Genomic DNA, 16,527 nt, shown 5'->3' with positions numbered 1-16,527 from the left:
TTGGTAATGAGGGGGTGTCTGTTAGAGTGAGCAGAAGCTTTCTCACTGGGGTCAGTAGGAGCTGGAGCTGGATACACTGGCTGTGGCTTTTGTTCCACAGGAACTACAGCTCCCTTCTATCATCCCCAACAGAGATGAGTCGGAAGTTTACATCTCTGAATATTGTTAGTGTGGCCACTCCTGAGTGGGTTGTTTTTAATAACTTATGCATGTAAGTGTCCTTGTCCAGCCTTCGTTAATAAATCCACTGTGATGAGCAGCGTAGATTAATGTGTGGCTTAAATTACGTAATGTCCAGGCATCATGACATAGTGAGCAGATAAAAGCATGATTAATTGGTTTTAATAATGTGGCTATACCTATGCGATTATCTTTTAGGTTTTGGGTTGGGGTTTTTTCTTTGTTTTTATTTTTAAAAAGTTGCTTTTCCTGCATGCAGATAACACGAAGAGTAAATCATCCGAGGACAGTCCATCCAGATGCTGCTGGCACGCCAGCTCGACCTTCCTCCCCGCAGACGATGCATGGCAGGGGCAGGGTACGTCTCTTCGCTCATTTTCTATTGAAAGGCGAGCATGTTATCGCTGGTGCCCTTTTCAGTCTGTTTTCTAAGCCTCAAAAATCAGGGTCCACTTCCCACCTGGCACGAGGCTGGCAGAGGTAAGGGAGGAATTAGTAGGATCTGGTTTTGGGCAGGCAAAATGTGGGACTCCAGAGAAGGGTGAGAACGGGCCATTTATTGAGGGTTTTACTAAGAAGGGGACAAAAAAGGGATGCAGTAGGTGCAGTCTGGTTCGGTGCAGACATACTGCTGTGCAAAGTGTAACTAGAGCTGCTGGGTGGCCAGGCCAGCTGTGGGGAGGCTGTTTGAAGGCTCCCATAGCCCCATGTCCTCTCCCCAGCAGTTGCTGGCAGCCGAGCAGAGGAAGAGGGCGAGCACGGGGCGATCCCTCCCCGCACCCAGCGGAGAGCGGGTCAGGGACTTCCTGAGCCAGAGGCAACAATATGGGCTCTGTGTTTCAAAAAAAAAAAAAACAACAAACAAACCCAAACCCCACGTGTTAGCAATCATCTCTCTCTCGGATTACCAAATTTGCAAAACGAGTTCAAAGTTGGGGTTGGTTTTCGTAACTGAAGCCTCGCGTTCCCCTCCCTCCCGCGGCTGGGTGGGGAAGGTGGAGCTGGGTGGCCCCTCTCCAGGCAGCCCCCGGCCTGGTGGGGGCTCAGTGGGGTGGCCGGGGAAGAGCCGCGGGGAGGACAGGGCGCTGCTGCAAACATGGGTTTCAGTTTGCCAGAACTTCAAAATTTCCTCTGTAATACCCAGATGCAGAATTCAGCTCTGGTGGAGTGCGGCAATTAGGATTTCAGTCTTTTTATGGCTGGTAATGGTGTGGTTTTTTCACTTTTAAAATCTGCTTGTAAGGCCAGCGCTGGTCCTGAGCGGCTGGAATGATTTGGCATGAACAGTGTGGGTATTAGATGGCCTTTTCTCTTGACCTTTTGGTCAGGATCGAGTGAAGTATCTATTTATACCCCCGTTGTTGTTGGGAGGCCCTACCCTGCCCTTGCAGGAATGATGGCCGAGGAGCCAAGCAGACCCCTTCTCCCTCTGGCTGCTCTGATCGCCTTCGCTGCAGGAGAACCCAGAGCGGTTGAATGCATCGAGGAGAAAAGACTGCGGTCGTCTTGCTTCTCTGCCCAGCGGTAACTGCAACTCTGCAGCCGACGCATCGGCTTCGCCGCCAGAGCGTTTTATAAATAGCATAGTTCGCTTTAAAAAAAATAAAAAAATAAAAGCAATAAAAATAAAACGAACAAACCGAAAAAAAAAGAAAACCACCCCAGCCCTGAGCATTGCCCTCTGTTAGTGCTGTGCTCGTTTACCCCCCCGTTGCGGCTTGGCCCCTCCGTAACTCCTGAGGAGGAGGGAGGCAGCTCGCCATCAGCGTTTCCTCGCCTTGCGTTCAGCTCACTCAGCGAGTGCGTGGCGCGCTCCGGGTTTGATCCGCAGTGGCAAAGCCGGGCAAAGCGGGCTCCTCTTTTCTCCGAATGCCCTGTCTGTCCGAGAGCAGGACAGAGAGGAGCAAATTCAGCAGCTTGCCCTGGCAGCCGTCGGAGCAGATGCGTTTTGATTGAAAGCAGAAATGGAAGGATTTCTGCCTGCCTTACAGCTTGCTTCTTAAGAGTAGTAGGTTTGTTGTTTTTTTTTCCTTCGAATCGTCAGCCTTGATATTGATGCAGAGGGGAGCGTCACGAACATGTATTCCCTGAGTTTAGATGAGGTAATGGTTGGCATTAAGGTCGGCGCTGCAGGCAAAATGAGCTCTTTGACAGTTAAACGAGGCCTGTTCGCTCTTGCAGGCCTCTGAACTAAAAAAAAACAAAAAAAAACAACAAAAAAATGCCATTCATAACCTGAATATGAGCTGGGGTCATTTTATCAAATCCAGATCAGTATATTTAATGAGTCTCTTTGTTCTGCGATGGGCTGGTGCAGAAGACGGAGCTGGATGCCGGACTCCCGGCTCCCGGAGCAGCTTTGGCTGGCTCCCCGCGCCCCATCGGCTTATCTTTTCATGAAGTACCATTAATAATAACAGCCTAACTCACAAAAGGCTTGAGGCTTAAGTTGTCACAACTGAAAGTGTTTATACATAGAGGGAGAGAGGCAGTTAGTAGTCAGGGAACCGAGCGGTCACTGTGACATGGGAGTGTTGAACAGGCTGATAAACCAGGCTGGTTTCAAACCAACGCACTGCTGGGTTGACGTTCATTAATGATAACACGTTGCCGACGGTTAATTCTTAATCGTCGTCACATCTTGGCGTGCTGTGCCCATTTCTGGGCTCCCTGGTACAAGATGGGCATGGCCATACTGGAGCGGGTCCAGCAGAGTCCATCTGTGCGGAGGAACGCCTGATGGGGTGGTGGGCTCTGGTCTGCCCAGTGAGCAGACAAGAGGCATGAAGTGAAGTATGGGAAATGGCAGGTGAACATAAGAAAAAGGTTTGTTTTTTTTAATGGTGAGGGTGGTCAGTCAGCAGAAGAGGTTGCCCAGAGAGGCTGCGGAGTCTCCATCCTTGGAGATACTCAAACCCCCCCGGCTACATCCCTGAGCAACCTGCTGTAGCTGAGCCTGCTGTGAGCAGCGGGGTGGGACGAGACGATCTCCAGAGGCCCCTTCCAACCTCAGCGATTCTGTAATCCTCATTCTGTCACCAATCATCATCTCTGCATATTCAAACAATTAGTCCTTAGCAATCTAAGCCTTCGTTAGCTCAGGGTATTCAGTGTCTTGGAGCTGAAGCCACATGGTTAGCACCGATGGCTGCAGTCCCTCATGAGGGGGCTCCAAAATGGGCAACTTCTTTCATCCTCATTTTTCTCTGCTCATTGCTCCCGTTTGCATGCTTTTCAGCCCTGCCACAAAGAGAAAACCTCTGGTGTTTCTGGCATAGTTCACTTCACTTTCGGGCCTGGGAGCTGCTCAGGTTTCACCAGGCACCTTTCTCGCGTGTTCTGCAAGGTTGTTCTGCATCCCCCAGGCATCTCCTGCCTGCTCTGCCTCCTGGGCTCTACCTTGATGGCTTTACTGCTTGCACGTGTTCACACAGAATAGTTTGGGTTGATGGGACCTTAAAGATCATCGTATTTCAACCCCCCTGCCCAGACGCCTCCCACTAGACCAGGTTGCTCAAAGCCCCATCCAGCCTGGCCTTGAACACTTCCAGGGATGGGGCACTGACAGCTTCCCTGGGCAACCTGTTCCAGTGCCTCACCACCCTCACAGTAAAGAATTTCTTCCTGATATCCAATCTAAATCTACCCTCTTTCAGTTTGAAGCCATTACCTCGTGTCCTATCGTTACACTCCCAGTGTTTCCCAGTACTGCCTTTGTGCAGCTACACCACACGTCTGCCACTGCCCCTTTGGTGACATTTGTGTACTTATTCTTACCTGTTTCACAAAGTACATTATAGGCTGTGTCTGGTTTTGCTGTTACAACATGTGTAACCCACACAGTGCATCCGGCTGGGCTGGTTTAGAGCGCTTGTGTCTGGTTCCAAGGTGAGCAAATACAGGTTTTATAGAATCATAAAATCATAGAATCTTCATGGTTGGAAAGGGCCTTTGAGATCATCGAGTCCAACCGTACACACACACACAAAAAAAAACCAAAACAAAAAAAACCAAAATGCAACAACCTACAATCTCTGCCCTTCAGAGCATGCCCTGAAGTGCCAAATCTAGACATTCCTTAAATACCTCTAGGGATAATGACTCAACCTGGGCAGGCTGTTCCAGTGCCTGACCACTCTTTCAGTAAAGTAATCCTTCCTAATATCTAATCTAAACCTCCCCTGATGCAACTTCAGACCACTTCCTCTGGTCCTGCCGTTATTCACCTGGGAGAAGAGGCCAACACCCACCTCTCTCCACCCTCCTTTCAGGTAGTTGTAGAGGGCAATGAGGTCTCTCCTCAGCCTCCTCTTCTCCAAGCTAAACATGCCCAGCTCCCTCAGCCTCTCCTCATATGCCCTGGTCTCCAGACCCCTCACCAGCCTGGTAGCTCTCCTCTGGACACGCTCCAGCACTTCAATGTCCCTCTTGTACAGAGGGGCCCAGACCTGAACACAGTACTCGAGGTGAGGCCTCACCAGTGCCGAGTACAGAGGCACCATCACTTCCCTGCTCCTGCTGGCCACACTATTCCTGATGCAAGCCAGAATGCTGTTGGCCTTCTTGGCCACCTGGGCACACTGCTGGCTCATGTTAAGCTGGCCGTCCACCAGCACCCCCAGGTCCTTTTCTGCCGGGCAGATTTCCAGCCACTCTTCCCCAAGCCTGTAGCGCTGCTTGGGGTTGTTGTGACCAAGATGAAGGACCCGGCACTTGGTCTTATTAAATCTCATACAATTGGCCTTGGCCCATTGATCCAGCCTGTCCAGGTCCCTCTGTAGAGCCTCCCTACCCTCAAGCAGATCAGCTCTCCCACCTAGTTATACCATGTGTCTGCTTCCGAGTGCAGTGGGACTTTGGTCTGGCAACAGCACAGGTCACGTCTCGTGACCATGAGAGCTGCCTTTTTACCTGTGACTTGGCATCTTCCCGATGAATCCTTCTTGATTGCCAAGGCAGATTTGCCCTGGGACCTTCAGGAAGCTCTGGTGTCTCATGACTCCCATCCTTCCTTCTCTCCTGGGGTTAAAATGAATTTTAATTACTTTGTTTCATGGGAATAAGCAGCTTCTTTGGATTAAAAGAAGTCTTCAGTCTGGGATTTATTGGATTTTTTTGCATCTACTAAATTATGCTCGAGGAAGGTGTTAAATCAGGGACTCCTACACCCAGCTGTTGGTAGCAATAATTTTGACCTGTAACACATAAATGCAAGCTTTAGCCTGCCAATTGTCTGTCCATTTGCACTGAATGGATTCCACTTGGTCTACAAGCGAGGGCTCAGCGAGGATTTGGGTTAGGACCATGCTCATTACACAGCCACCCGCCCTTTGCAAAGAGACAGGTTTTCTCCAGCAGCCACAGAAGGACTCGGCACCAGAGACAATACACGGTCCACCGAGGACTGGGTGAAGGGCTGCTCTGCCTTAGGTTTCTACTGACCATATTGGGGGAGACCATGCCCAAAGGGATGCTGACGGCATAGGGTCCAAACCTACAACTCTGGACTAGAAATTGTTTAATCCTATTCTTGGTGAAACAGACTGATTTTTTGCTGCGGTACTTTCCAGCTTTGTTTTCCAGGCCAAATAATTAGGTTCAGCCTGTGGAGTACTCTACCCTCTCTCAGCTCACACAGGGAACCTGCTGACTGTCCCCTTTGACCAGCCCCTGCTGCTGGGGGTCCCTGTTTGCCTGATCCCCGACACCTCCCAGGGCACAGCCGGCTGCTCCCCGGTGTTGTCCAGGCAGCTGGGGACCAAGGGCATCTGGATGGTTGGCGCTGGGATGGACTTGCTGCCTGCAGAAGTGCTGGCATCCTCCTTCGGTTTCTGAAGACACCTTCAAAGTAGCGCCTTTCAGGATCTTACACCTTCAAAGTAGTGTCCTTCAGGATCTTAAAGCATCTTCATGACATGGGGTATGTGGAAATCACCTTGGCCCCGAAATGCGTGCTGCCAATGGGACTTGTTCGCTGCTAGCAGGGGACAGAAAAGGACAGCTTTGGGTAGAGTGACTGGGGGACTGAGGTGGGTGAAGAATCTAGTTGGAAAATGGCATTTAACATCACTGCTTTTCTAAAAGTGGAATTATCAAGATGCTGGTCTATAGACGGACTGTGAGAGTTCACCTCCGTTAGTGCTAAACCCACCAAGGACGCAGGAGCTGCTGCATGGCACATCCCTTTTTGTGCTCCTGCTTTTCTCCTACTGAAGGAATGACAGTTTTAGCCCGTGAGAGAAGTTGTGACCCAAGGAGGACCAGTTGCTGATTTAGAAATATTAGAGGTTATTCAGAGTTTAAAGCCATTCCAGGAGATGTCACTGTAGCTGGAAGGGAAACACGCCATGCAACAGGAGAGCTTTTAAACCAGAGCTCTAGGATAAGTACATTTAATCCTATTTTCCCATCAAATCCAGCAAATTGTAAAGAATCTTACGTTGCGCTTGATTTTACTCTGAGTTGATTTTAAACACCCCTGGGACATAATGCTTTGGGAAGAGTGATTCTGAGAAGAGGCAGAGCCACCGCTGCCTGGCCGAGCTTCGTGCCTGCCCGCGTGGTGAGGGCGAAGCCTGAACGTAAGCCCATGGCAGGAATGTAGCCATTAAAACTATTTGCATGCTTAAAAATAAGTACATAAACATACTGCTTAAGAGATCAGAAGTGAAAAACATAATCTTGGCTTCCAGCGTGCCTTCCTTGAGTTACAGTCCGTTCTTCTTGCACACCCACAGGAGCATCCACCGGCAGAGCTGCTGCCCTGCAGCTCAGGAGGGACTCTCGTTCCTGAAGACTCGGTGGCATTTCACCAGACCCCGTGCCATGCTGTGCACCCTCCTGGTAGCCAGAATTTGCCTCCTGTCTAGCAGACGGTTTTGCCTATATTTTTTGCTGCCATGGCACGCCCGTGGTGTATCAGTGCGGAGGCAGAGCGTGCAGGCACGGGCTGTGGGGCTGGGACTTGCTGCGTCCTCACCCCGATGTACCTTCTGGCCTAGCTATGGGGTGGAGGGCACAGGTTGGGATTGCCTTCAACCACAACAGCTAAATCCTCCAGAAGTTGTACACCAGACCCTTGTGTAACCTAACTGGGGAGAAGCAGGAGAAGCTTTTTGGTGGTGTAATCCCATGCTGCAGCCTACACAAACTGTTCTTCAGACATCTAAGCCATTCATGTATATTTTGCATCTCTCAAATCAAGATGCATTCATTTGCCTAAAATACTCAGACTGGATTTTTTTGGGGGGAATACATTAGAAAATACTTGTTCCTGTTCCTTTTGAAGAAGGAAAGAAATACTGCCTACGTACAGGGCATGAATTTGAAACTGAGAAACTTGAGCAATGTTTATAATCATGTTTATAACATTTGGCAGCAAACTGGACAGAGGAACTTTTTGGAAACAGTTTTTTATCATCCCCAGCATGCTTTTGGGTTTGGCCCTGCTTCAACTAGAAGTTTTTCCATCCAGCCTGGGATTTTTTTATATTTGTTTTTATTTTAAGAGACGTGATCAGCTCAGAGTTATTATTATATGTTGTGTTTTGAAAGTCTTTCTTCCTGTTAGGATAAGACTTAAGATTGTTACATTCAGAGCATTAAAAAATAATCGAGTAGTCCTTTCAACATCTTATGCTGATTTATCTGCTTTTTTGCACCTCATTCAGTTTGGGCAAAGGAATTAGACTGGTCTGTTTTGCCTTCTTGCCCGCGGATCCTTTGCCAGTGCTTTGTGGAGAGGCAGCTGAGGGCTCGCGGCCAGATTTTCAAAGGGACCAGATGCTGGCACATGCAGAAACCTAAAAGATTTTCGAACGTTTTCTGCCTAGCCCCCATGAAATGATCAGATTCGATGCAGGGTAGGTGTTACCTATTTCATGCGTATTTAGAGTTGCATGTTAAGGAGCTTTGGACATCTGTGCTGTGATGGTGCCTGTCTGGCTTACATTCAAGAAAAGGAAATGGAAGAGGAAGATGACGTCAAAAATGCATTCGGTACTATTTTTTTATGGCAAAGAACAGCCAATGAGAGCATTAACAAATGCACAAATCCTTTGCTAACATGACTTTTCCATACAAATAATTGCCCTGAGGATGGTGTGTTGCAATGAGGGGAAGAGCCTGCTGCCTCTGCCAGTGTTTCTGGATACGCCTGAATCCTTATCAATGAAATGAAAAGAAAATGCTATTAGTTTTATAAAGCTTGTTTTACTGAAGCACAGGCTGGAAGGGCTTTGGTTCCTCCATGTGTTTTTCTGCCCTTCTTTAATTTTCCTCCTGCCCTGAAGAGTGCAGTCACTAATTGCGAATTAGCAGTCAATGGATTCTTCTTTTAAATACGTTTAAGATGCTGGTGCATACATGCGCACCCAGACATCCCATCGGCAAGCAGGAAGATGGCAGATATTCTTTGCAGTGTTTGCATTACCAGCATGAGCCTGGGAAGCAGTACGGAGTTGAAGGTAACTCACTCGTATGCTTGTTCTTAACAGATGATCCTTCAGCGATTGACCTAGACTCCGACTGGAAGGCTCCCACGGAAGAGTGGGGAAATTGGACAGGACATGAGGAGCATCAGGCAGGGGAGGAGAAGGAGAAGGTGAGGCAGCGGCGTTGGTGACCGAGGAAGACCTGCTCCACTGGGGCCAGTCTCAGCCAGACTGGGGTGTCCAGTCCAGCCCTAGAGCTGGACTTCTCCAGTTGTGGGGGCTTTCTCATGCTGGGAGGAGGTGCTTGGTGTGGTCACTCCCCTGACCTGTCTGAGATAGCTGGAGCTGGGGAAACACATGCAGGACATGTGAGATGGGTTGGAGGAATTGGCTGGTTCTGGTAGTTTATCATCTGGATGGCATTTCTGTCCTGAGGTATGTGTCACCCTGCGTGAATGAGCTCTTTCTACTGCCACTGACCCGCCTGAATACCTGTGTAGAGCCCACAGCTGACACCAGCCTTCCCACCATCCCAGCTGGGATGTATTTATTTACATGTATTTATTTCAGGTTTGCTGATAGTGATACAGTGGTAGCTTGGGCGGGGAGATAGAAGCAGAAAGCTTGCTGTTGAAATACTTTCTAGAAGCCCAGGGAAATGTCCCTCTTTGACAGCAGCGGGAAGAGCGTGATGAGCTTTTTGCAAACCGCTGGCTGAAGCCGAGGTGTGTGCCTTATCCAGAGAGACGCCCTGCTTGTACACTCCTGGAGGTCATCGGTTTTCCTGAAAAAAACATGCATCAGCCATCCCAGGCCTCCTCTTACAAGATCTCTGGTGTTTTCAGGATTTGCCAAAAGGCAAAGCAGGCATTCCTTTCTGCCTTTCCGGACTGAAAAGCAAAACGCAGCAGAAGAAGAAGAAGAAAATTGAAGTGAAGGAAGCAAGGGGTGGAGTGGGACTGAGGCATGTGAGTATTTCGTATTCCCAGAGTAGCATCTGGTTTTCCAAGAGCAGAGAGGGGGTGTCTTCTCCATTAGGATGATGTGACCTAAGGGGGGACTTTTTTTCTTTTTTTCTTTTTTCTTTTTTCTTTTTTTCTTTTTTCTTTGTTTCTTCTTTCTTTTTTCTTTTTTCTTTTTTTCTTTTTTCTTTTCTCTTTTCTTTTTTCTTTTTTTCTTTTTTTCTTTTTTTTTTTCCTTTTCCCCTTTCCCCTTCCCCTCTCCCTGCCCTCCCATAAAAGAAGGGTGAGCACAGTGACCACTGGATTTTTGCAACATGGTATTCCCTAACATACTTACAAACCAGTTTGATTTTGCAATGCGGAGAGGAGCAAATGGCTTTAATCGTGGAAGGAAAAATGCTTTCTCAGGCAAACGCACTCCAAGTTTAGCATACCACTGAGCTGTGTTTTACCTGTGGCAGAAGGTCACCTGGAGATATTAAGAGTAATGCAAAAGTGGTTCCCAAAAGCCAGTGAAGATAAAGTGAGACCGATGTTATACCAGTGAAAAGCTTCTTGAGAGAAATATATCACAGAGTGCAAGAGAGAAAGGCTGTGGAAAATCTCAGCCCATTTGGGATGGGAAGTACAAAGGAGCAGAGTGTTGACTGGGTTTTGGAGCAGTCCTTGGCTGTGATGTCCTTACTGCTCAGTGAAATGAGAAACGGGAGTGGGGGGGATGCCCCAAAATGTCCTAATTGTTTTTCATTCACTTGTCGCTGAATATGTTGCTCTGGCCTCGTACGGCTGTGTGGTATCGTTTGCCTTCCCCTTGCGCCCACTGTGGTCTCTCCTGATCCTTGGGACAATTTTGCTCCCTGAACTCCTGGTGCTCCCATTTTAAGGGAAAAGCTTTTAACTAACTCACTGACCGCGATCCACATGGCCATTAGGACAACCCGTCAGTTACCGGAGTGCTGCCAGGCCACTCTCTCTCTCTCTTGCACATCCAATTAGTTGCTTTAGCTTTGTATGTACCTTAATGAATAATCTTAGTAGTGCCATTCAGACTCCTCAGGACGGCATTGTTTCTTCTGGCATGTTGATGATGGGCCAGAAGGAGTTTGTGCTGCACGTCAGCCCCAAATGCCGGTGACGGCTGCTGTGCAAGCTCATCCTTTGGAGATGGACAGAAAAAAATGAAATTACTTATGAAACCAGATATACAACATCGGTCATCAAACTCCCTGTGCTACTGCCAGTGTTTCTGTGGACTGTGGGCGCATCTTCATCTTCAATCTCACTATCCAATTACCGTATCTTCACCTCAGTATATCTTGCTGTTCTATTCACGGGGGAAAACAAGGGGAAAGATGGTAATGAAAGACAATTTCAATACTCTAATCTCTTCTAAAACAAATAAACAGGAGGTAGGTGGATGACATGCCAGAATATTCTAACCATTTAAAAACTAATTTGTCCTGCAGTTTCTTTAGATACCCTAATTCCCTCCAATAATGGCATTTGCTCTCATATTTTGTACTCGCATGTGCTTTGTTGAACTCGTATGCTTAGTGAAGCATATTGTTTCAATTAAGCCCCAGCCAGGTTTGGAAACAAGAATGGAAGAAGGCCCAAGGGACTTGGTATCTACAGAACATAGCAGTGATGCAGTCTGTGCTTCCTTCAGGAAATCCTTGGACGTTGCTAATAATTCACCCAATAACGGTAAGTGATTGTTTTTGCACATCTGATTGCACAGCGCTTTTAAATGTGAAACGGAAGCAAATGTATGTGTGAGTTGGAGCCCACTAAAAACATTCAGAGCCCTCCCTGTGACTTTGGATTCCCCTTGTAAGTAGGTAGCCCTTGCAAAACACATCTAAGAACCCAAAAATACCCTTCTTCTGGTGAAAGACTGAGGAAAGACCTTGAGGTGCTGGAGTGGGTCCAGAGAAGGGCAACGAAGCTGGTGAGGGGTCTGGAAAACAAGTCTCACAAGGAGTGGCTGAGGGAGCTGGGGGTGTTCAGCCTGGAGAAAAGGAGGCTGAGGGGAAACCTTCTCGCTCTCTACAACTGCCTGAAAGGAGGGTGTAGAGAGGTGGGGGTCGGTCTCTTCTCCCAAGTAACAAGCGATAGGATGAGAGGAAATGACCTCAAGTTGCGCCAGAGAAGGTTTATATTAGATATTAGGAAAAATTTCTACACCGAAAGGGTTGTCAAGCATTGGAACAGGCTGCCCAGGGAGGTGGTGGAATCGTCATCCCTGGAGGTATTTGAAAGATGGGTAGATGTGGTGCTGAGGGACATGGTTTAGTGGTGGTTTTTGTCAGAGTTATGTTAGTGGTTGGACTTGATGATTGTAAAGATCTTCTGACCTAGACAATTTTATGATTCTATGAAAAGCCACCAATTCCCAGGGACGTGATTGCACGTGGAAGGTTTGTGCACTGGCGCCTGTTGTTTGTATGGCAGGTGTACCTGGGAAAAAGGAGAGGAGGAAGAGGAAGAAAATGAAGAAGGAGACTTGAGGGAGCTGTGCAGATGCCAGAGTGACAACCCAAAGGGGCAGGCGTGCCGACAAGCTGCAAGGATTCTGCTTTCTGCCATGCCGCGCTGAGCCCAAAGTCAAGAGAGGCTCCAGGAGACCTCCCAGCGAGAAGAGGAGGAGGAGAGGAGTGGCGAGAGAGCCACAGAGCGTGAGTGTGTGAGAGACGGGAGAGAATGAGCACGCTGTGCACAGGAGGGGGCGGTGGAACAGAGCGGCTCTTCGTTACAAACCGCTGCCCTTGATTAAAAGCTGTTGAATGGGTTTTGACTGGTTGCATTAAGTCCTTTCAGTTTTTCACTGTCACGTTGTTTGTCAGCTTGTAATGTTATATGCCAGTGTAGAAATGGTCAGGACGTACCTGACCATGATTGTACTTCGGTTCCATGGAGGATCCACCAGCTGGTCTCTGGCATTTTTGCAGCAATGCTCATCGACTGGCTACTAATGCCCAGAAGGAAGCACTGTTCAGAGACCAAGGGAGAACAACGTGGATCATTCTCCAACCTTCTAAATCTTTTAAAGCGTTCTTGGCTGCTACAGTCAGACTTTTGCCTCATACCTTGCCATATTTATACTTTTCACCCCACATCAGGCTGGCTTGCTCCACAAGGGAGAAGTTCTAGAGGAGATCTTAAACTCATTTGGAAAGATGGTCTAAACCCTTTTTTTTCTCCTCAGATTTCATGAGAGAGAAATCTCCTCAGATTTCATGGGCTAAAGTTTAAAGTCTGTATGTCCAAAGCATGTTGCATTTGTACTTATAATAGACCGAAGTAACTTTTTGAAATCATTTTTCTTACTCTGATGTTTGGAAGTTTTTATCATTTTGTTACTTAAATATTGTGAATGAAATTTTTAAAAATGTCATTTTAGTATTTCTTAAAGAGTGGGTATTTCTCGTTGTTGGAGGGCTTATAGTATGGAGGAGGGACCGCATCAAAGTCGAATACTGTGGTTTATAAATAGCGCTGAGCTGACACCACTAAAAGCTGAAGCCCTTTATCCCTGGAGGAGCTGCAGCTCTGGTGGTAGCTGTGAGGGTTTCTTAGGTGGTCCTGAGGCTGTGCCTCCACCTGACCCATCCTAGAAGTGCTGCCTGGAAGGATGAGATAACGGTTGTCAACTCTCCGTCTGCATTCGACTTTGTGCCTTTGGAGGTTGTATGGGCAGATTACCTTACTGATGCGTGTTAACAGTTTGCGTGTCCATGCAAACTGATGCCGTGAAACTCAATTTCACGCAGGACATTGAGTAACGAGGGCTGTTAATGGCTTTACACCCCTACAGCGGCACTCCTGTTTGCATCACCGAGCCAGATGCGCTCGGTGCTTCTGCCATCGCAGCCACCCAGTCTCCGATGGTGGCTTGTCTGAGCGTTACCTGCAGCTCAGTGCTTTTACCTGAGAGCCTTCATCTGTTGCACGGCTGTCAGAGCAGCCGCGTCCTTCAGAGAAGCAATTAATTGCAGCAGCGTATTTGTGTTTGGAGTTTGGCTACTATACGTTAAAGGGCAGCTCTCCCGTGCGGTGGGTTTTGGGGTAGCCAGCTGTACAGTGCGCCCTGACGTTTAGCACGGCAGGATTGTTTCAGACAGGTGAGGGCTAATCTTTAACTGCTGCCACTTGGCAGCCCACTGTCTAGAATCTGCACGCCTTGGTGTTTGTGTCTCAGCGTAGGGGAAATACGGGCAGTTTATGAATTGACTGAATAGACCAAAGGGCTTTTATCTGGAAAGTAACAGGTTTGGAGCAGATGCCTGACAAGAAAATGCACGGCCTCGCTGGAGAAACAAGTACAGCAAGTTCAAGGCTTTAGAAGATGTGTTAATGAGTACGTGGGTAATGAGTGAAGTTCTGCTACCTCTGAAGCCAATGGAAAACATCCATTGACCTCATTGGGGCCAGGATGTTGCCCAAGGTCTTTGTTTAGCATTGAAGATAACCTCTGTGATCAAAAAAAGAAAAAAAAAAGAAAAAAAAAAGAAAAAAAAAGAAAAAAAAAGAGTGAAGGAGATAGAGAAGCTGACAAGGGTGGTAGACTCCAGATTTCTTCTGCTTTTTTCTCTATATCTGCTTGCAAACTTTTTGATGTCTGTGTAATTATGTTTTATTTCTGTGTTACAGTATTTCAAATGTTCATTGTTTTTATAATAAAAAATAAAAACTTTTGCCCGAAGCCCAGCACTCACGAGCAGTGTTATTTAATTAGTTTGTATGTGTGTGCGCAAGAGCACCTGTTTTTGGATAAAACCATTTCATTTTCAAGCTTTTTCGACGTACTGTAAAGGTTTTTTAAGAGATTTCCTCCATCTGAACCCTTTTATGTTTAGGAAATCCTCATGACATTCTTCTGTTGTTGGGATAAAAGAACAATCAAGAGCTGTAACACTGAGAAGTTGACTGTGGTGCTGATGACAAGCAGCAGCAAACTACATGACCCAGTTTTCCTTTCAGATTCATCAGTACCACTCTTATTGACATCAGCGGTATGAGGAGAGCTGTATTTTTCTTCTGGCTCCACTGTTTCACAGATGGGCTTGGGAATTTATAGCAGCACCTTATTTAATACCACGTTCTAATGAGGGCAAAGAAAATACACTCCTACATCTAAATACTGTTGATCGTAGGCTTTCCTAAATAATTGCAGAGCTCTCTTCAGGGCAAATTTGATGGCAATGTACCATTTGTGTGACTCATCTGCTGTATCGGTACCGTGCTAGTTAGGATGGGTATAGAATCATAGAATGGTTTGGGTTGGAAGGGACCTTAAAGATCATCTGGTTCCAACCCCCCTGCCATGGGCAGGGACACCTCCCACTGGACCAGGCTGCTCAAAGCCCCATCCAGCCTGGCCTTGAACACTTCCAGGGATGGGGCATCCACAGCTTCTCTGAGCAACCCGTTCCAGTGTCTCACCACCCTCAGAGTGAAATATTTCTTCCTAATATCTAATCTTTAGATTATCCCCTTCCAGTGTGAAGCCATTACCCCTTGTCCTATCACTACATGCCCTTGTAAAAAGTCCCTCTCCAGCTTTCCTGTAGCCCCCTTTAGGTACTGGCAGGCTGCTATAAGGTTTCCCCGGAGCCTTCTCTTCTCCAGGCTGAACCACCCCAGCTCTCTCAGCCTGTCTTCACAGCAGAGGTGCTCCAGCCCTCTGATCATCCTTGTGGCCTCCTCTGGACCTGCACCAACAGGCCATGTGCTTCTTACGTTGTGGCCTCCAGGGCTGGACGCAGTACTCCAGGTGGGATCTCACCAGAGCAGAGTAGCGGGGGGAGAATCACCTCCCTCGCCCTGCTGGGTGTTGGGTACCGTTTGGTTGATGCGGCTGCAGTAGTGCCGGGACTCTTTCTGAGCCACATCCCCCAGAGCTGCTGCTGCTGCTGGGGCTGTCAGGGATGGGAAGGTCTGCTGAGGGTCTGGTTCCTCAGTCAAAGGACTGAGGTTAAAGAAAAACAACCCAACCAAAACACAAAGCACTCAGCAGCTGCTGTTAACCTCCATTCTTTCACTTCCTAGTCCTGAGAGGCTGAAAAACCATTGCTCAGCTTAACAAATGGTCTTTGCAGATGGCCAGCACCTTTGAAAAGCAGACCTTTGAGACCATTATGAAACTCCCCTTCCTTTCATCACTGCTTGTTCAGGCTACTCCCTGCTTTCCATGCTTCTAAGACATGTCTCCCCTTCTCTTCTGCGAGAATTAACCATTCTGCGCAAATCATCAGCCTGCTATCCTGCTTCTGGCACCAGAAGTGTTAAACAAATGTGCTTGCCAGGCAAGGGGTGGAATTGCCATCCCTGGAGGTATTTAAAAGACGGGCAGACATGGTGCTCAGGGACATGGTTTAGTGGTGTTTTTGGCAGTGTTAGGTTGCGGGTTGGACTCGATAATCTTAAAGGTCCCTTCCAACCTAGATGATTCTATGATTCTATGATTGATATGCTCATCCTCCTAAGTCTCTGATCCTTACTAGCTGGAGATTAGTGCAAGTCCTCAGACAGGAGATTCAACATCCCTCCAACAGGTTGTAGCATTGCTTGTGCCATAGCTGAATGTTTTTATTCTCTGTATAACTTATCCCTTGGAAGGGTAAATCTGGAGTAGCCTGTCTTTGGCCATTCATCAACCCAGTGTGGTCTAATGGACAGGTCATGGGCCAGATCCAGCTGGCTCCCCCTGCCTTTTCCTTAAGCAACTTATTAATTGCTTGAGCGGCACATGCCTCGGGAACAGCCAAAAGCTCTCAATGCGCCCGCAGATGGTCCAGCGGATGGAAATCAAGCCTCTGGTGCAGCCACGGCATGGGAGGTGGGATGAAGTGTGGCTGGGAAAACATCTATGATCTGGTTAGGAGCAAGCAATTAATCGTTACAGCTGCAAATGATGAAGTACACCGCTTTAAGTTTCAACTTTCTCTTAA

General features: G+C 47.7%; 1 protein-coding gene across 1 annotated transcript in view; it reads left to right on the top strand.

The window, feature by feature from the left end:
• Positions 1-14,415, top strand: part of LOC128906612 (protein LYRIC-like) — a 34,316-nt gene extending 19,901 nt beyond the window's left edge. The window contains exons 7-11 of the mRNA XM_054194095.1: positions 440-538; positions 8,676-8,782; positions 9,458-9,580; positions 11,152-11,281; positions 12,029-14,415. Of these exons, the coding sequence (XP_054050070.1) occupies positions 440-538; positions 8,676-8,782; positions 9,458-9,580; positions 11,152-11,281; positions 12,029-12,084 (515 nt within the window). The 3' untranslated portion in view covers positions 12,085-14,415. The remainder of the gene's footprint in view (positions 1-439; positions 539-8,675; positions 8,783-9,457; positions 9,581-11,151; positions 11,282-12,028) is intronic.
• Positions 14,416-16,527: the final 2,112 nt, after the last annotated feature.

This window comes from Rissa tridactyla, chromosome 3 (genome assembly GCF_028500815.1).
Source record: "Rissa tridactyla isolate bRisTri1 chromosome 3, bRisTri1.patW.cur.20221130, whole genome shotgun sequence".
In the NCBI taxonomy this organism is placed as follows: domain Eukaryota; kingdom Metazoa; phylum Chordata; class Aves; order Charadriiformes; family Laridae; genus Rissa; species Rissa tridactyla.
This window is presented reverse-complemented; position numbering and strand designations above follow the sequence as displayed.